The sequence below is a fragment of the Lutra lutra genome, chromosome 2 (genome assembly GCF_902655055.1).
Source record: "Lutra lutra chromosome 2, mLutLut1.2, whole genome shotgun sequence".
Taxonomy (NCBI): domain Eukaryota; kingdom Metazoa; phylum Chordata; class Mammalia; order Carnivora; family Mustelidae; genus Lutra; species Lutra lutra.
In genome coordinates this window covers 6,446,863-6,464,191 of record NC_062279.1, presented here as the reverse complement: position 1 = coordinate 6,464,191, position 17,329 = coordinate 6,446,863, and the positions used below count along the sequence as shown (strand labels likewise).

Below are 17,329 nucleotides of genomic sequence, written 5' to 3'. Positions count from 1 at the left end.
GAAGAGCCACAGTACCATTTCTTCCTCTTTAACCTCTTTAATTTCATTTTCTCACCTTATTGTAGTTGTACTTCATTTATTCACTCATGTGACAAGTGGCCCAGGTTCTGCCTCAGCACTGGAAGTTCACCAAATATGTTCCACGTCCTGCCTTTCTCATGTGTAGTGGTTAATCCCACATATAGTTACCATATGCTAAATTTGCATCTGGCTCTGTTTCTATGTATGATTAGTGGGAGAATATTGGCAGTACACTGAGCAGAAACAAGGATGCATCCAGGGAGTTGGTCTTTACACATGGCAACAGTAAATACTGATTCTCATGTCTGACCTCCCTGCTCAACGTCCCAGAAGAATAGATTGGGTACAGAATCAAGCACAGATGTATGTCCTCCTAAATGATAAAGAAAATTTTTTCCTCTGAGACATGAGGGAAGTAGGAGCTGACTGATAAAGACCCAGAAAGATTGAGAATTGGAGAGAAGGAATACAGGGTATTCATTCATGGAGTTATAGATCATATTTCTAACAAATAAATGGGAATCAGTACAAATATACAATTAGGTAAGGTAGTCCCCAGTTGCTGCCAATGCAAATAGTACTTTTTGGGGGGGAATTTAAAACTTTTCCACTTCATGACTTTAAGCACTAATGTCACAAACATCTCATACCAGAGAGCTGCGGGGTTAAGTCATGACACAGGAAAAAGAACACAACCATTGTTAAAAATACATCTGTAGTTTGTTTGCGTATTATAATCCTACTGGCTTAAATTAATACAGTATTAATATAATACATTCTTAGGGGGAGGAGGAAGAAGGGGAGGGTGGATATGTGGCATATTCAGTATAGTAACACAAGTAAGAAATGACAGTACTTTCATCAGACAGCAATGCTTTGGAGGGACCATAGGTTGAGGATCAAAGTAAAAATAGAAAGAGTAACAAACAATCTTAATTTCTATGAGTAGTGAAAACAATGATTTTTTTTAAAAAAACTACCTTTAATGCGCAGAAATAAGGGCAAGCAATGTTATAGATAGATATGCGTAAGATAAAACATATCCAAATGGGATTAAATGAACATGTTTCATCCTAAGTAAATCCATCTGTAAAAACAATCACTGAATTCTTTTGGCTTTTTAAACCATCACTAACATAGGTCACATTATTTCTTGGTCAAACACAGAAGAAAGTTCATTTGACTGTGAGAACACGCATTTTGTGTTTTCATTCCAAGCCTGTTCTAATCTTATTTCTGCCAGTGGCTGAGCTCTGTATCCAGAAGGCCACTCTTCTGCTTTCGGTCCTCACCACACTCCCTTTCCCAAGGGATCAGCAGTGGCTGGAGGTGCTGGGCCAAAGGGAGAAGAGTTCAAGGAGAGAACAGGAACGGGATTCAACGCTCACAGGAAAGTGTGCAAAGTCACACGAGTGCAAATCAAGTGATCTAGTGTCACTGCCTCAGATGACCACATCTAGCTTCTGTTTTCATATATGTACTTGCAACAGCTGCTTACACAACGGCTTACCCATTCATAAGAGAGAATCCAGCAGCCACGAGCGATTCCCAGCAGCACATTCAGGGTACGCAGGGGATTCCCGGCGAGCACATGAGTGGTAGTGCCACACACTTCCCGGGCAAATGAAAAGCCCTTCAACTTATTCACAACCTGGATGACAATGTTCTGCTTTCTGACAAATAGGAGGGGAAAAAAATCAACAGATTACTATGTTTCCTACATATGAACATCAAGGTGGTTATACTGAATAACAATTTTTTTAAAAAAATAGAAAGCTAAAATTCGACATTGATCTCAGCTACGGAGCTCACATTTTAATTTATTTATAATCAATGCCTTAAAGTATGGGGAAAGAAAAAAAACTTCAGTTCTCAGCTCCAACTGTCTATTTTAACAACTGACAAAGCTGTTGTCAGTTGTGGGTGGCTCAGCGGGTTAAACTTCTGCTTTCGGCTCAGGTCATGATCTCAGGGTCCTGGGATCGAGCCCCGCATCAGGCTCTCTGCTCAGCTTCCCCCTTTCTCTGCCTGCTGCTCTGCCTACTTGTGATCTCTCTCTCTGTCAAATAAATAAATACAATCTTTTTTTTTTTTTTATAAATACAATCTTAAAAAACAAAAAACAAAAACTGACAAAGCTGCCCCAGGCGTAAGTGGCTTCACCACCACGGGTGGGAACACAGCCAGCATCAGGAATGGCCCCAGCTCTTCCCACCTCAGAGAGATCTGAACCAACCTGGACCAAGCTTATTACTTGCTTATTTTATTTGAAGTATAACATTTATTTGAATTCACACATACCGTTTTTTCTAGTAAGAGCCAGGAAAAGGCCCTTTTCATTACATTATCAGCTCAAGCCTTGGGGCTAATTTGGCAGAGGCTCCTTATTTTTGCAAAACCCATCATCGTTTGTCTTCTGGTCTGCCCTTCCATTAGTGCCTTAAGTACCTTTTAAGAAATATATATCCTTACCATCTAACCTCCTCACCAAATTGTTCACCATTTTCCCTCTCCTCCTTTTATAATCACCTTACTAAAGCCCTTGGCTTTGACACGTTGCACTTCCCTCTCCCTCCCAGCAATTTTGGAAATCCCCAGTGAAATATAAAGGACATGAAGGGCTTTCTAAGTCACTATAACCTACATGGTGAGTTAAGAAATACATTTCTCTTCTCTCTAAAAATTATTATGAAGAGAAAGAGGTTGTCCTTGCCCCTGCAACGACCACCTCTAACAATGCCCCAGGGGCTTCACAGTCCTTCCCAGTTTTATCTCTACCATCTTGGGAATGTCAATCTCAAGACCTATTTCCTTACAAGTGAAACGAAAGGGTGGTACTGAATCACACTCTAAATTCTACGAGATCCCTATGGCAAAAAAAGACAGATGGGGCAAGACCCCAGCCCTATCAGCACTTCAACCAGAGAGAGAATCAGTGCTTATTGGGGTGATGGAAAATATTAAATTCAGGGGAAACCCAAAGAAAACAAAAGCATAAGGAAGTGAAAAGCTCTAACCATATGCTCACCAGAGCCCTTCATCTCCACATATCGATGATTTTCCTGTTCTAAGCCTGGCAGCCGCCTGCTATTTGCTAGACGTGTTAATCAGCCACAAGTGTCTCTTCGAGACACAGCTGATCACTGTGGCAACAGAACATCTAGGTCTTTTGTTCTTAAGTCCAGACAAGAAGTATAAATGGGGGGGAGCGGATAAAAAGAGAATATGGCCTAAATGAAAAGTTTGATTTTTAAAACTCTGATGGAGAAAATGACTATTTACTAATGTGTTTTATATTGGGGGCAAAAATATAGATTTTAAAAAATATCACGCTGACTCCACTCAATTCTGGCTTCCATATTAGATGATTTAGAATGTTCAGTATATTTCATAAGAGATCAACAAAAATCGTGAGTGTGCTCTTTTTACACTAGCTAATGTACGGTGTTTGAACTATTGGTCCTTTTGATCTCATATGCCATCAGTAGGAAAAGGATCCTACAACATCAAGTATTACAAGCATGTACTTTTTTACAGGCTATTTTTCACTGAAATGTCCCAATGTTTTGATGAATGCCTTAAAACCTTAAAACGTATGATTGATATAAAAAACAAAACAAAACATGGTTTTCCCCTTTAAACAGGAATTCAGAAATCTGTTACAAAGAATATGGTGCTGTATTTTTGTTGGATGTGCTATATATTGTGTTAAATGTTTAAGGAAGATGATAAGAGCGTGCCAGAAACCTATTAACTCTTTCCCAAAATGTGTGGATAATGGCTTTAATAAATAGCGTCGTAAAGAGCGTCCCAGCAAAGTGTTCCTTTAAGAACTTTGAGGGAATCAGCCAGTGTTGCTCCATTTACTGGACTTTCATGGGGCAGAAGTGGTGGACACACAGAGACAGTACATATGAAGCAAACACAAGGAAGAGAAAAACACCGGAATCCCTCCTAATGCCACATAAACAACTCACAAAGTCTTCAGCGCTAACCTGCTCATAGGCTTCTAACCACCGTTTTTTACTTCCAGGGTTCTTCTAACTCCAACACCACTTGTACAGAGTAACAGCAAACGGCACAAAGCTATGGGCTGCCTTAAACGTGCAGCATCACAGTATATGAAAGAAAAATCTAAAATTTTTACATTGAGTAGAAAGTTATCAAAACAATGAGTACTTACTCAGATGGCATGCTTGTCATGACTAATGTTCTTGTTGGCTAGAGATTTCAAAAGAGAAGGAACAAAAAACAGTCAGAAGTATAAAAAACATTTTTTCCCACAGAAATTAACTTTAATACATTTTTTGAAAAATTACATCACTTAAAAAATAAACATTTAAGCATATATCAAAGTAAAAAAACTTTATATTCCTGGAAAAAAAAAAAAAAAAGAACAGCCCGAGAGATACAAATTCAGATACTATCCCAAACCAATCCAAAATAATTCCCGAACATGAGGTAGAGGAGCGGGGTGGGGGAGGGGGGGCGGAGAGAAATACTTCCCCCAGAAGTCCATTCTCCTAGTTAGCTAGCGGACCTCTAAATGTGCCATTCTGCTTAGGTATCAGCGAGGAAGAAGAAGGTAAGATGCCATTTTTTTCAGGCTAAAGAGCTATTTTCCAGTTTCTATACAACTCTAGCCCTGCCTCAGTCACATATACACAATACTGCTCATGGTCCTGGTGCCTGGGCCCCTCAAATGCTTTAACCTCTCACACCCAGAAGTGCAGATAATGGGACTGCTTATTCATGAGTTAGCATCTGCTATTAATTGGAACTGTAAAGTTCCTTTTTATTAAGTAAGTTTTTAAATACTTTTTTTTTTACTTACATAGACACATGCTGATGGCATTAAAAAATATGTATGTTAAATGCTTTGGAAATACATCATTAGAAATATAAATTCCCCTATAACTCTACCATCCAGAAAAGACTATTGTCCAATAATTTAGTTTATATTCTGCCAAATGTTCCTTCCATGGGAGAGTGTGTGTATATATATATATATATAATTAAAATAAAATGGACTCACACTATCCATACATTTTTGTAACTGAGATGAAACACTTTGAATGCAACCAACTGTGCAGTGAAACCATGAGCTAACCATCGCACACTGAGTGTGTCTTGAAGGACCATGCATGTAAATGAGAAGGAGGAACAAAAGGCATTTAAAGGACTGGTGTGGACACACATGGTGGAGTCGAAGGAGCCTGTGCGCTGTACGGGTGTATCTGGGGAAAGTGGAGGAAGGAGCATGAAGAGATAATATGAATCAAAAAGATACTCAGGGGCACCTGGGTGGCTCAGCCGGTTAAGCCACTGCCTTCTGCTCCCGTCATGATCCCAGAATCCTGGGATTGAGTCCCACATCAGGCTCCTTGCTCAGCAGGGAGCCTGCTTCTGCCTCTGCCTGCCACTCTGCCTCCTTGTGCTCTCTCTCTCTCTCTGACAAATAAATAAATAAAATTAAAAAAAAAAAATATTTCCCCCCCAAAAAAAGATACTCGAAGAAGTGTCAGATGTGGTAACTCGGAGGATCACTGACCTCTTGCAGTTGTCCCTCCAGAAGAGTCTGTTGTTAGCCCTCATTTGCTTTGGATACAAAGCAAACAACTACAGCACGGCTTTGTGGGCTGAGTTGGAAGACAATGCCTTTATGTAGAAGTCTATAATCACCAGGGGAGATTCCAGTGGAACCTGATCGTGATCCTCAGTGTTATCCTTGAAGGAAAGCTATGCAGGCCCAGGAATGTAATGAGCCCCAAATAAAGTCCAACAGGCGCTCCTTCCACGACACCCGTTTTCTTCTGTAGAACCATCCAAAAGATGCCAGTGGAATGTCATCTGTGGAAAGTCACCCAAGGAGGGAAGGGGAATAGACAAGGAAACCTCCTGACTTCTCCAATGCTAGGCTTTCTCCCCATGGCTTCGCCCTTCTTTACCTGCACCCGCCTCTCCAGGTGATCCTTCACACAGTCTCGTGGATTTCCGTGCCAGCCACATGCTGATCATTCCCAAGTTCATATCTCTAGCACAAAACTATTTCCTGACACCCAGACTCAAATATTCTACTGACTACACGATAAGGAGGGCCATCTGGAGTTCTAATAAGGATCTTGAATTTGACACGTCCAAAACTGAGATACCGTTCCAGTCAGGGAATTAGGCAAGAAAAATGGAATAAAATAAAAGACACCCAAGCTGAAAAAGAAGTAAAGCTATCTCTACTCATAAATGAGATGATCTTACATGCAGAAAACTCTAAAGAACCCAGAAAAACAGTCAGAACTCATAAATGAATCCAGCAAAGTCACAAGATACAAAAATCGATGTGCAAAAATCAGTTGTATTTATACGTGATAATGATCAGAAAAGGAAATAAAGAAATAATTTCATTTATATTAGTGTCCAAAAGAATAAAATACTTGGGAATAAAGCTAATAAAAAAGATGCAAAACACCAAACGCTGAAATTTTTTTTAAAAATGATGAAAGAAATTTGAAGAGACCTAAACACATGTAAAGACATCCTGCATTCATACACTGGAAAATTTAATATCATAAAATGATGAGACTATCTAAAGTACCTTTAATGCAATCTCTACCAAAATCCCAATGGTGAGTTTTGTAGAAATGGAAAAACACATCCCAAATTTATATGGAATTCCAAGAAAACCCAAAATAGCCAAAATAATCTGGAAGAAGAAACACAAAGCTGGAGGTCTGATACCTCCCAATTTCAGAACTTACTACAAAACTACAGTAATCAACACTGTACGAGGTCAGCGTAAGAACAGAAATTAATATAGAGTCGAGAGCCCAGAAATACTCTCACATCTAAGGTCAACTGATTTTTGAGCAGGGCGGGTACCAAGACCATTCACATGTAAAGAATAGTGTCTTCAACAAATGGTGCTGGCAGAACTAGATACCCACAGACAAAAATGATATTGGACCTCTACTTTATACCATATACAAAAATTAACACAAAGTGGATGAAAGAACTAAATTTAAGAGCTAAAGCTACAGAACTCTCAGAAGAAAACAAAAGGGAAAATCTTCGTGACCCTGGATTTGGCAATAGTTCCTTAAATAGGACACCAAAAGCACAGGCAAAAAGAAAACAAATAAATAAATAAATTGGAATTCATCAAAATTAAAAACTTTGATGCATGAAAAAATACTATCAAGAGAATGAAAAAGATAACCACAGAATAGGAGAAAATTATTTGCGAATCATGTATCTGAGAAGCATTTAATATCCGTAATACATAAAGAATGTCTACAACTTAACAACAAGAGAAAGACAAACAACTCATTTTTAAAATGGGCAGGGGTGCCTGGGTGACTCAGTCAGTTAAGTGTCCGAATCAGGTCGTGATCTCAGAGTCCTGGGACTGAGCCCCACACCAGGCCCCACACTCAGCACACTCTCGCACTCTCTTTCCCTCTAAAATAAATAAATAAATAAATCTTTTTTAGAAATGGGCAAACAGGGGTGCCTGGGTGGCTCAGCGGGTTAAGCCTCTGCCTTCAGCTCAGGTCATGATCTCAAGGTCCTGGGATCGAGCCCTGCATCGGGCTCTCTGCTCGGCAGGGAGCATACCTCTCCCTCTCTCTCTGCCTGCCTCCCTGCCTGCTTGTGATCTCTCTGTCAAATAAATAAATAAATATTTAAAAATGGGCAAATAACTTGAATAGACATTCCTTCCAAAGAAGAAAAGCAAATGGACAATGAGCACATGAAAACACGCTCAACATCACTAGACAGGGAAATCCAAAACAAAACCTCCATGAGATACACACCCCTTCACACCTGCTAGGTTGGCTATAATCAAAAACGTGAAAAATAACCAATGTTGATTTTTAAATATGATGCCAGTGTTGTGGAAAACAGTTTGGTCGTTCCTCAAAAAGTTAAACCCAAAAACCCACACAGTCAAAACACTTACTCCAAGGTATATACCAAAAAGGATTGAAAACAAGGACTCAAATACTTGTGTGAGAATTTTCGTCACAGCATTATTCACAAGAGCCAAGGGGTGGAAACTGCCTACGTGCCCAACAATAAATGAATGGATATGATTAATCTGGTGTTTACGAGCAACACAATATCATTATTCAGCCATAAAAAGTAGGGAGGCTGTAATACACAGCATGTATGACTCTGGAAACAGTGTGTGTGTGAAAAAAGCCAGACACAAGACAAATATTGTATGACTCTACTTACATAAAATATCTAGAACAGGTAAATCCACAGAGGCAGAAAACAGAACAGACTCCCGGGGGCCGGGGGTGGGGTGGGGAATGGGGAGTTGTTGCTTAATGAGTTCCAAGTTTTACTTTGGAGTGAAGAAAATTTTCTGGAAACAGTGACGATGACTGCATCAAGTGAACACTGTCACTGAACCATACACTTAAAAACTGTTAAAATGGCAAATGCTATATTGTATGTTTTTTATCACAATAAAACAATTACACTACAATCTTCTCTCCCCAGCCCACTTCTTCCACGCCTCACTGGCTTAGTGGCAATTCCACTCCTGCATGGGTCAAAAGCATTTCATCATCATTCTCGCCATTATTTTCTCAAACCCCACATCCAATCCTATCATCTCATCCTATCAACTCAACCTTGCAGATGTATCTAGACTCTGACCACTTCTCATCAACTCCACTCGTGACATGCCAGCATCTCACATGAGTCACTGTCAAAGCCACTTAATTCTTCTCCCTGCTAAAATCCCTGAGACTTCAGTCATTGCTCAACACAGAGCCAGAGCCACGCTGTGGAAACACACATCAGATCACGTCACCCTTATTCTCATAGCCTCTGGTGGCTTCACGTCTCACTCTAAATATACACGAACCTGTGAATATAATCAATCTATCCCTCAAAAAGAGAAAATCATGAACATGACCCCTGTTAAGTCTGAGTGAAGGAAGGTCACATACTTATGTCTACCAGAAGCTTGACAGAGAGGGGACATCCCGCCTAGGCTGAGGGAAAGAAATGGTTGTATATAAGGAAACTCAAACCCCAAAATAAAAGTCTCAATGAAGAGAAAAAATATAAAGAAGACAAAACAAACAATCTGACTTGTACATATTGGGTAAGAAATCTAGAAGATTTAAGTTTCATTGACACAGTCCAGCCACAGAAGCTACAAGAAAAGACAAGCTCCCCCTGGAGTCCCACACTAACAAGTGCCATGATAGAGAGCACACATTCGGACTGGTGTGACAAATACTCCTGGCCTGAAACACAGCGATGAGACAGAAGCAGCAATGTTGTTATTATGAGCCAGCACATTTACTTAACTGTTCTTATAAATTATGCATTAGAAAATACGTCCAATAGAAATCCCCTGATCGATAAAGGGCTAGTGTCCAAAATCTATAAAGAACTTAGCAAACTCAACACCCAAAGAACAAATAATCCAATCAAGAAATGGGCAGAGGACATGAACAGACATTTCTGCAAAGAAGACATCCAGATGGCCAACAGACACATGAAAAAGTGCTCCATATCACTCGGCATCAGGGAAATACAAATCAAAACCACCATGAGATATCACCTCACACCAGTCAGAATGGCTAAAATTAACAAGTCAGGAAATGACAGATGCTGGCGAGGATGCGCAGAAAGGGGAACCCTCCTACACTGTTGGTGGAAATGCAAGCTGGTGCAACCACTCTGGAAAACAGCATGGAGGTTCCTCAAAATGTTGAAAATAGAACTACCCTATGACCCAGCAATAGCACTGCTGGGTATTTACCCTAAAGATACAAACGTAGTGATCCGAAGGGGCACGTGCACCCGAATGTTTATAGCAGCAATGTCTACAATAGCCAAACTATAGAAAGAACCTAGATGTCCATCTACAGACGAATGGATAAAGAAGATGTGGTATATATACACAATGGAATACTATGCAGCCATCAAAAGAAATGAAATCTTGCCATTTGCGACGACGTGGATGGAACTAGAGGGTATCATGCTTAGTGAAATAAGTCAATCGGAGAAAGACAACTATCATATGATCTCCCTGATATGAGGGAGAGGAGATACAACATGGGGGGTTGAGGGGGTAGGAGAAGAGTAAATGAAAGAAGATGAGATTGGGAGGGAGACAAACCATAAGTGACTCTTAATCTCACAAAACAAACTGAGGGTTGATGGGGGGAGGGGGTTGGGAGAGGGGGGTGGGGTTATGGATATTGGGGAAGGTATGTGCTATGGTGAGTGCTGTGAAGTGTGTAAACCTGGCGATTCGCAGACCTGTACCCCTGGGGATAAAAATATATGTTTATAAAGCTGTAAAAAAAAAAAAAAAAAAAAAAGAAAGAAAAAAGAAAGGATGAATACCCAAGTTTTGTAGCAACATGGACGGGACTGGAAGAGATTATGCTGAGTGAAATAAGTCAAGCAGAGAGAGTCAATTACCATATGGTTTCACTTATTTGTGGAGCATAACAAATAGCATGGAGGACAAGGGGAGATGGAGAGGAGAAGGGAGTTGAGGGAAATTGGAAGGGGAGGTGAACCATGAGAGACTATGGACTCTGAAAAACGATCTGAGAATTTTGAAGGGGTGGGAGGTTGGGGGCACCACGTGGTGGGTATTGTAGAGGGCACGGATTGCATGGAGCACTGGGTGTGGTGCAAAAATAATGAATACTGTTATGCTGAAAAAATAAAAAAACTAAAAATGAAAAAAAAAAAAAAAAAAAGAAATCCCCTGATCACTCAAGGAAGCTCCTTCTACATGACATGGACTGGTACGTGCAACTTCTTTACAAATGAGTAACAAAATAAGATGGTTAATGGAGGGAGAAATAGATACGTGATAAAGTAAATATTTTTAAAAGTTGGTTGTAGAATCAAGGCTGGAGGAGAAAATTGGGAAATATTTTGACACGGAACAGAAGACATACCGGGTGTCTCCAATGGACACGTCTGTGCTGTTCAGCACACACACCCTTCAGGGCTATCCGCTTCTATGGGGTTTATGCCTTTTGTCATCTTTGAGCTATTTTACAACCTTATTAGCTGTAGAAAATTGATAAGAATGCTAATTGTTCTTGTCTATAGAAATGCAAACCTGTCCCATGGACATTCAAGTGACTTCCTTCTCCCCGCGGTGACAGAGCCCTGTCTGCACTCCTAAATCCATGAACAGGTCTCCCCTGTGGATTCTCCTTTGCAGAGGACAAAACAACTTCCCAGTCTCATCATTAATTAATGAGTCAAATAAAATCTTTAACACATATTCATTTTCTATTAGAGGGAAAGTTATGATGTATCTTTAAAAAATGATCTTTTAACAGTTATGAAGGTTTTCCACCAAGTTGCCCAACAGACTCATCTGCTAAAGATTAGCGGCTTCTGTCTGACAGAAGCCGCTAATCTTTATCGCCAGAGAACACTCCACAGGCGGCTTGAGCCCAGGAAGGTCTATTATTGGCTCCCGGAGCTGAATGCCAAGTGGCAAGCCAGAACTTTGCTGGCTCTGTTTCTCTAATTTTAATTTTCCTCTCCATTTGTTTTGTTTTGTTTCATTAATGGATGGATTATTCGCCATTAGCGGAAGCAATGCTTAGGAATTTGGTTTTATGGTCTGACTACTTTGTGTTCTATATAAATTAATTAATGGATTATAGAGGTTTATTCTTTTTTGGTAAGAGACCATAGAGGACTGGGTTTATTAGCTTTTTTTCCTTTTCTTCTGCTTATTTGCCCATTTTGGAGCTAAAATCAATTAAGACATTCATGCCCACAAGGAAGGAGAATAGCTTCCTGAAATCTGGACTGGTTTTAGTATCTCTGTCTTTGTTCTTGACCAGTGGCTGAAATTATAACTAACTCAGAAATGTTTTAAGAATTCAAATTCACATAGTTAATGTATTTGGAAATTACTATTAGTTTAGTAATTTTGGCTTAATGAAAACAGTTACGTCTTATCTGAATTCTCCATGTTAAGTATAATATAAACATACATTTTATTCTACTTGAGTTTATTTTCCCTAGACTTAGACAGGTTTACTGGTCAAATAAAATAACATTATTCCTGTATAATGTTTAAGATTTTAAAAAAATTTAAACTTGTGACAAATCATTATTCTAACAAGCTTTTTATATCAGTACTAATTGTATTTCGTAATACATCAGTGCAAAGATAATTTCCAGGATCTTTAGTGTTAAACTAATTAAACAAGGAGGCCATCGGACTAAGGTGGCTCTCAGGCCTTAGCAGCCTATGTAAGCAAACAAAAACCAGAGCCTGTAAACCCCTTAAGGTTAAGAAATCAAAACCGAAGAGCAACCAATCACAAGCGGCCAACTAAGCTTTCCCATATAAGGCAACCGCTTAAGCTAGAGCCAATCAAATAAGTTCCTTGCTTTGATTCCGCATCTTCTCTGTAAGTCTCTCCCTTAGTTCATGGCCTTGGAACACCCCTAACCACTTCGGGTTTGTCAGTGCCTGATTTAAGTCAAATTTTGTCCAAATAAACTTTTATTTTTTAAGATTTTACTTATTTATTTGACAGAGAGAGAGAGAGATCACAAGTAGGCAGAGAGGCAGGTGGCGGCGGGGGGCTGGGGGGAAGCAGGCTTCTTGCTGAGCAGAGAGCCTGATGTGGGGGCTCGATCCCAGGACCCTGAGACCACGACCTGAGCCAAAGTCAGAGGCTTAACCCACTGAGTCACCCAGGCACCCCCCCCCAAATAAACTCTTAAAAATTTTTTTTCAGATTTTTTTCATTTATTTATTATTTACTTATTTGAAAGAGAGAGAATGAGAGAGAGCATGAGCAGGGAGGAGAGGGAGGAGCTGGGTCCCCCCTGAGCTGGGAGCCCAACACAGGGCTATATCCCAGGACCCTGAGATCATGACCTGAGCTGAAGTCAGATGCTAAACTCACTGAGCCACCCAGGGCGCCACCCTCTTAAAATTTGTAATATGCTTCCAGATACCTTTTAATATTAGATAACATAAACCTTGGACAGATATTAATTAAAAAATTGTTGGATACAGGGTTCTTGGATCATGCAGTCAGATAAGCGACCAACTCTTAGTTTCGGCTCAGGTCATGATCCCAGTGTCTTGAGATTGAGCCCTGTGTGGGGTTCTGGGCTCACTCAGCTCAGGGTCTGCTTGGGACCTTCTCTCCCTCTCCCTCTGCAGCTCCACCTACTTTCTCTATCCTTAAAATGAATAAAATCTTTTTAAAAAAATTATTGAATAACTCAGTAATTTATAAGAGAGAATACTGAAACACTGATTGCTAAGCAGAGTTCTAATTTTTTCTATATTTTTATTTTTATGTGCCATACAGAAGCTCTGTCTTTGGGTCATGTCAATGAACATGTTCTTTTTTGCAACTTTAAAAGGGTGTAAGAGAGACACGGGGTAGGACAGTGTAATGTAAGCCTTGCTGGTCTGCTAACACACCTGTGTAAAATGGACATTTTGCAATTGTTCACAGTTTTCTGTGAAATGGAACTTAGTAACTTTGGCTAAAAAAATACAATTAATATGAATGGGTAAGATTACACTAAGAGTAATAATGACAGAGGAATACAACTGTGAGTCTGTTTTTTAAAAAAAAAATTGTATTTCTTAAAGCAGTGGTTTTCAGGATTTATGAGTTCTGGACTCCTTTATACTACTAGGGCTTATTAAGCAACACAAAGAGTCTTTGTTTTTGTGGATTAAGGCTATCAATATTTAACATCATAGAAATTAAAACTGAAAAACTTTTAAAATATTTATTGACACACTTAAAGATAGCAAGAACACACTGCCTATTAACAGAAATGACATCTCACTGTTACTATTCAGGTGCTGGGACCCCATGAACACAGCTTCGGGCTTAAGCAAAGTGTCAGTTTGCTACAGGATAAGAAAAGGCATAGTGAAGAACAAGACTAGGAAAGTTCACTTAACTTGCTTTGGTGTATATACTTGAGTCTGAAGGAAAGCTCAAAATGTGTTATAATTTTAGTCAATTGTGCCTGATGTTGATGGGCTGTCCTCATGGTTACAGATTATTGCCTATAACCAAAAGATCAGTCTTAACTTTCTGTATAATCTGCTTAAAAAACAAAGCTTGTATCTTAAAAGAATAATGATCTCTCCTTTATGTTGAATATATGATGCTTGTGATTAAGAAATAAAATTTGGTCACTTAGGTTACAGTCCGTGCTTGGTTGTTTTTTGTTATTGTTGTTGTTGTTATTTTGTTTTTTAAAAGATTTTATTTTTATTTATTTATTTGACAGAGAGAGAGAGAGAGAGATCACAAGTAGGCACAGAAGCAGGCAGAGCGGGAGGGGGAAGCAGGCTCCCGGCTAAGCAGAGAGCCCCATGCAGGGCTCGATCCCAGGACCCTGGGACCATGACCTGAGCCAAAGGCAGAAGCTTAACCCACTGAGCCACCCAGGCGCCCCTCTGTGCTTGTTTTTAAATGTTGTCTTACTACTGTGATTAAATAACTTGCCTGGTATGGTTTCTCAGGCACACGTGATCCTATCTGAAGGATCTGTGTGAATGTCGTCTGGTAACTGATTTTTGCCTTCTCTAAATTGGATCTTAAATATATAAAAATAAAACTTGAAGGATATCACTCACACCTAAAACTAGCCTTAAGATTTCCCCTTGGAGGGACGCCTGGGTGGCTCAGTTGGTTGGACGACTGCCTTCGGCTCAGGTCATGATCCTGGAGTCCCGGGATCGAGTCCTGCATCGGGCTCCTGGCTCTGCAGGGAGTCTGCTTCTCTCTCTGACCTTCTCCTCGCTCATGCTCTCTCTCACTGTCTCTCTCTCAAATAAATAAATAAAATCTTTAAAAAAAAAAAAGATTTCCCCTTGGAAATCACAAAAATACATTTTTCACTTTTAAGAGAACTGTAGGATAATTAGGTTGAATGTGTCACGATTGCCAAGTTCCGTATGAAATCAGAAGGGCCACTCAGCCTGTATAGGCAAGGATTCAATAGGTACAATGTTATCAATATAAATATTTCCAAATCACAGGCTTTGAGGAAAATCCTTGATATTGGTTATTGGCCTTATTGTCCATAATGTTTTTACCTTCGGGGCAACACCAGCCAGATGCTGTCCTGACAGCTGGGCTTTCTTCTATTTCAGGTGTCCCAGTCCTGCAATGCTGCTAGTGGGCAAAGTACCGTGTTACAATCTTGGTTATTAAATTGTTAATTTGGTGAGCATCCTGCTTCTGTAATTTAACTCGAGCATCTTGTAGACCAGTGACTTTCAACTGGGGATGCATGTCAGACTTGTCTATGATTTTTTTTTTATAAAAACATCGATGTCCAGGACCTAATGTGGGCTCACTAAATCTCCTGATAGTCTGACGTGTTCTCAGTACATTTACTGTGTCTCAGAAACATTATACTATATCTCAAGATTTGTTTCCTCCATAAAAATTAGGTTGGTCTTCTTGAAATAGAGAAACTGAAGGACTCCATTTTTATTTATTTTATTTTTTTTTAAGATTTTATTTATTTATTTGACAGAGAGAGATCACAAGTAGGCAGAGAGGCAGGCAGAGAGAGAGGAAGGGAAGCAGGCTCCCTCCTGAGCAGAGAGCCCGATGCAGGACTCGATCCCAGGACCCCGAGATCATGACCTGAGCCGAAGGTAGCAGCTTAACCCACTGAGCCACCCAGGCGCCCAGGACTCCATTTTTAAAGTCTGCTGTTTGCCCCTCTTCCTGCTTCCATTCCTGCTCTGTTACCCGGGTCCCCCCACCTTACACATGCCTCCGAATGCAAACAGTGTGTGACCTCCTTGTAATGGACAAGGCGTGAACGATGTCTCTAGAATAGAATAGGAAACACGTAAGGAGGGACTAGGAGAGAACGCAGGGCGGAGCCGTCCCATGCGTGTTCCAGACCCCGACCACGATCTCAACACCACGGCCGCCCGGCTCCGAGGGAGACGGAGAACTGACTTGCGACGGTCACCTGGGCCCTCGTCGTTGTCCCAACAGGTTCCCGGATGCCTGAGAGGACACGGACACCAGACCACAATCCTCGAGCAAAGACGGGACTCTCTCCTGAGGATCCCAGATGCTCTGTCCGCGCCTGCGCTCTCTCTACACCTTCAGCAGCTCTGCGTCCGCCTCCTGCCGGCTTGCGCTTCATTTCTATCCTGTGCGCAGCCAGGGACCCCCGGGCTGGTCCTGTGGGACCCCCTCTGCGGGTCTGGCCCTCCTACATCATTTTCATAAATAAATGCTATTTTTTTAAAGCATTTTGTAAATCAGAGATAATGCTTACTGACTTTTTTGAAAATAGGTTTAATTGCTTTCCTTAAATTCTGCTTAATTTTTTGGTAATCATCTTATTATTTTGTTTGGCTTGCCATAAACCAACCCAATTTCCCTGTAACATTACTCACATTAGACTTTTCACATTTGAAAATTATGAGTAATAAATTGACCCTCGCTGTTATAAGTCTCTAGATCTGTTTTGCCGAATGGCTCTTCAATAAGTTATAGGCAGAGCCTGTGACCTCAACACGGAACTGGCCAAAACCCCATGAAAAAGGGAGGTACCAAGTAATCCAAACTCCTGACACTTCACAGAATAAACGGGCTTCTCATGGCGCTGCTTACACAGGTCTCAGACCAGGGCATAGAGCTGGTCAGGATTCCCAGACTGCTGTGTAATCGACTGCATACAGCTTTGGGAGACATGAACTCAAGCTCCCACAGAACAGAGCTAGGATTAAATAAGGGTAATCCTAAATTATAGGATTAAATGAGGGAAATTCAATGTGCTTGTGGACTTAGAATTTTGTTGGTATTATTTTAATGCTCTATCTTATGAACCCTTCTCTTTCTTCTTAAGCTATCCATAATTCAGAAGAATACAGGAGATACTACTTCTGCAAACTAAAATAAAACATTTTAAAATGATACCTGATTTTCAAAGATTGCCTCAAAATTTGGAATCTTTTACTAAGCCCCTTTGCTTCCCATGGCAGTATAGATTTTTGTATAATTTCGGAATATGTTCTGCATTTTACCAGAATATAATTGGAAAACCTGGTTATGAAACCAGGCCTTGTCTAGAATGTCATTTGAGAACGGTGGTCACTTAATCAGGTCTGGCTAGCCTCTTTCAAGGAGCTAAGGCTGCCTTTACTCAGGGAGCCAAGTCCTCCTGGGAAGACTGCCCTGGTACCCAGCTTAGAGTCCTGGCCCCACAGATGCTGTGGAAGGTCACTTCTGGAATGCGCAAAACACTTCGGACATTCTGAGGACGTCCA

The 17,329-nt window shown here is 40.4% G+C and overlaps 1 protein-coding gene across 9 annotated transcripts in view; it reads right to left on the bottom strand.

The window, feature by feature from the left end:
• Window positions 1-17,329, bottom strand: part of MCPH1 (microcephalin 1) — a 245,709-nt gene that overhangs the window by 154,097 nt on the left and 74,283 nt on the right. For all 9 annotated transcript variants that reach the window (XM_047713746.1, XM_047713674.1, XM_047713702.1 and 6 more), the window contains 2 exons: window positions 4,205-4,242; window positions 1,532-1,694 (listed from right to left, as the gene is read on the bottom strand). In XM_047713746.1, coding sequence (XP_047569702.1) covers window positions 1,532-1,694; window positions 4,205-4,242 — 201 coding nt within the window. The remainder of the gene's footprint in view (window positions 1-1,531; window positions 1,695-4,204; window positions 4,243-17,329) is intronic.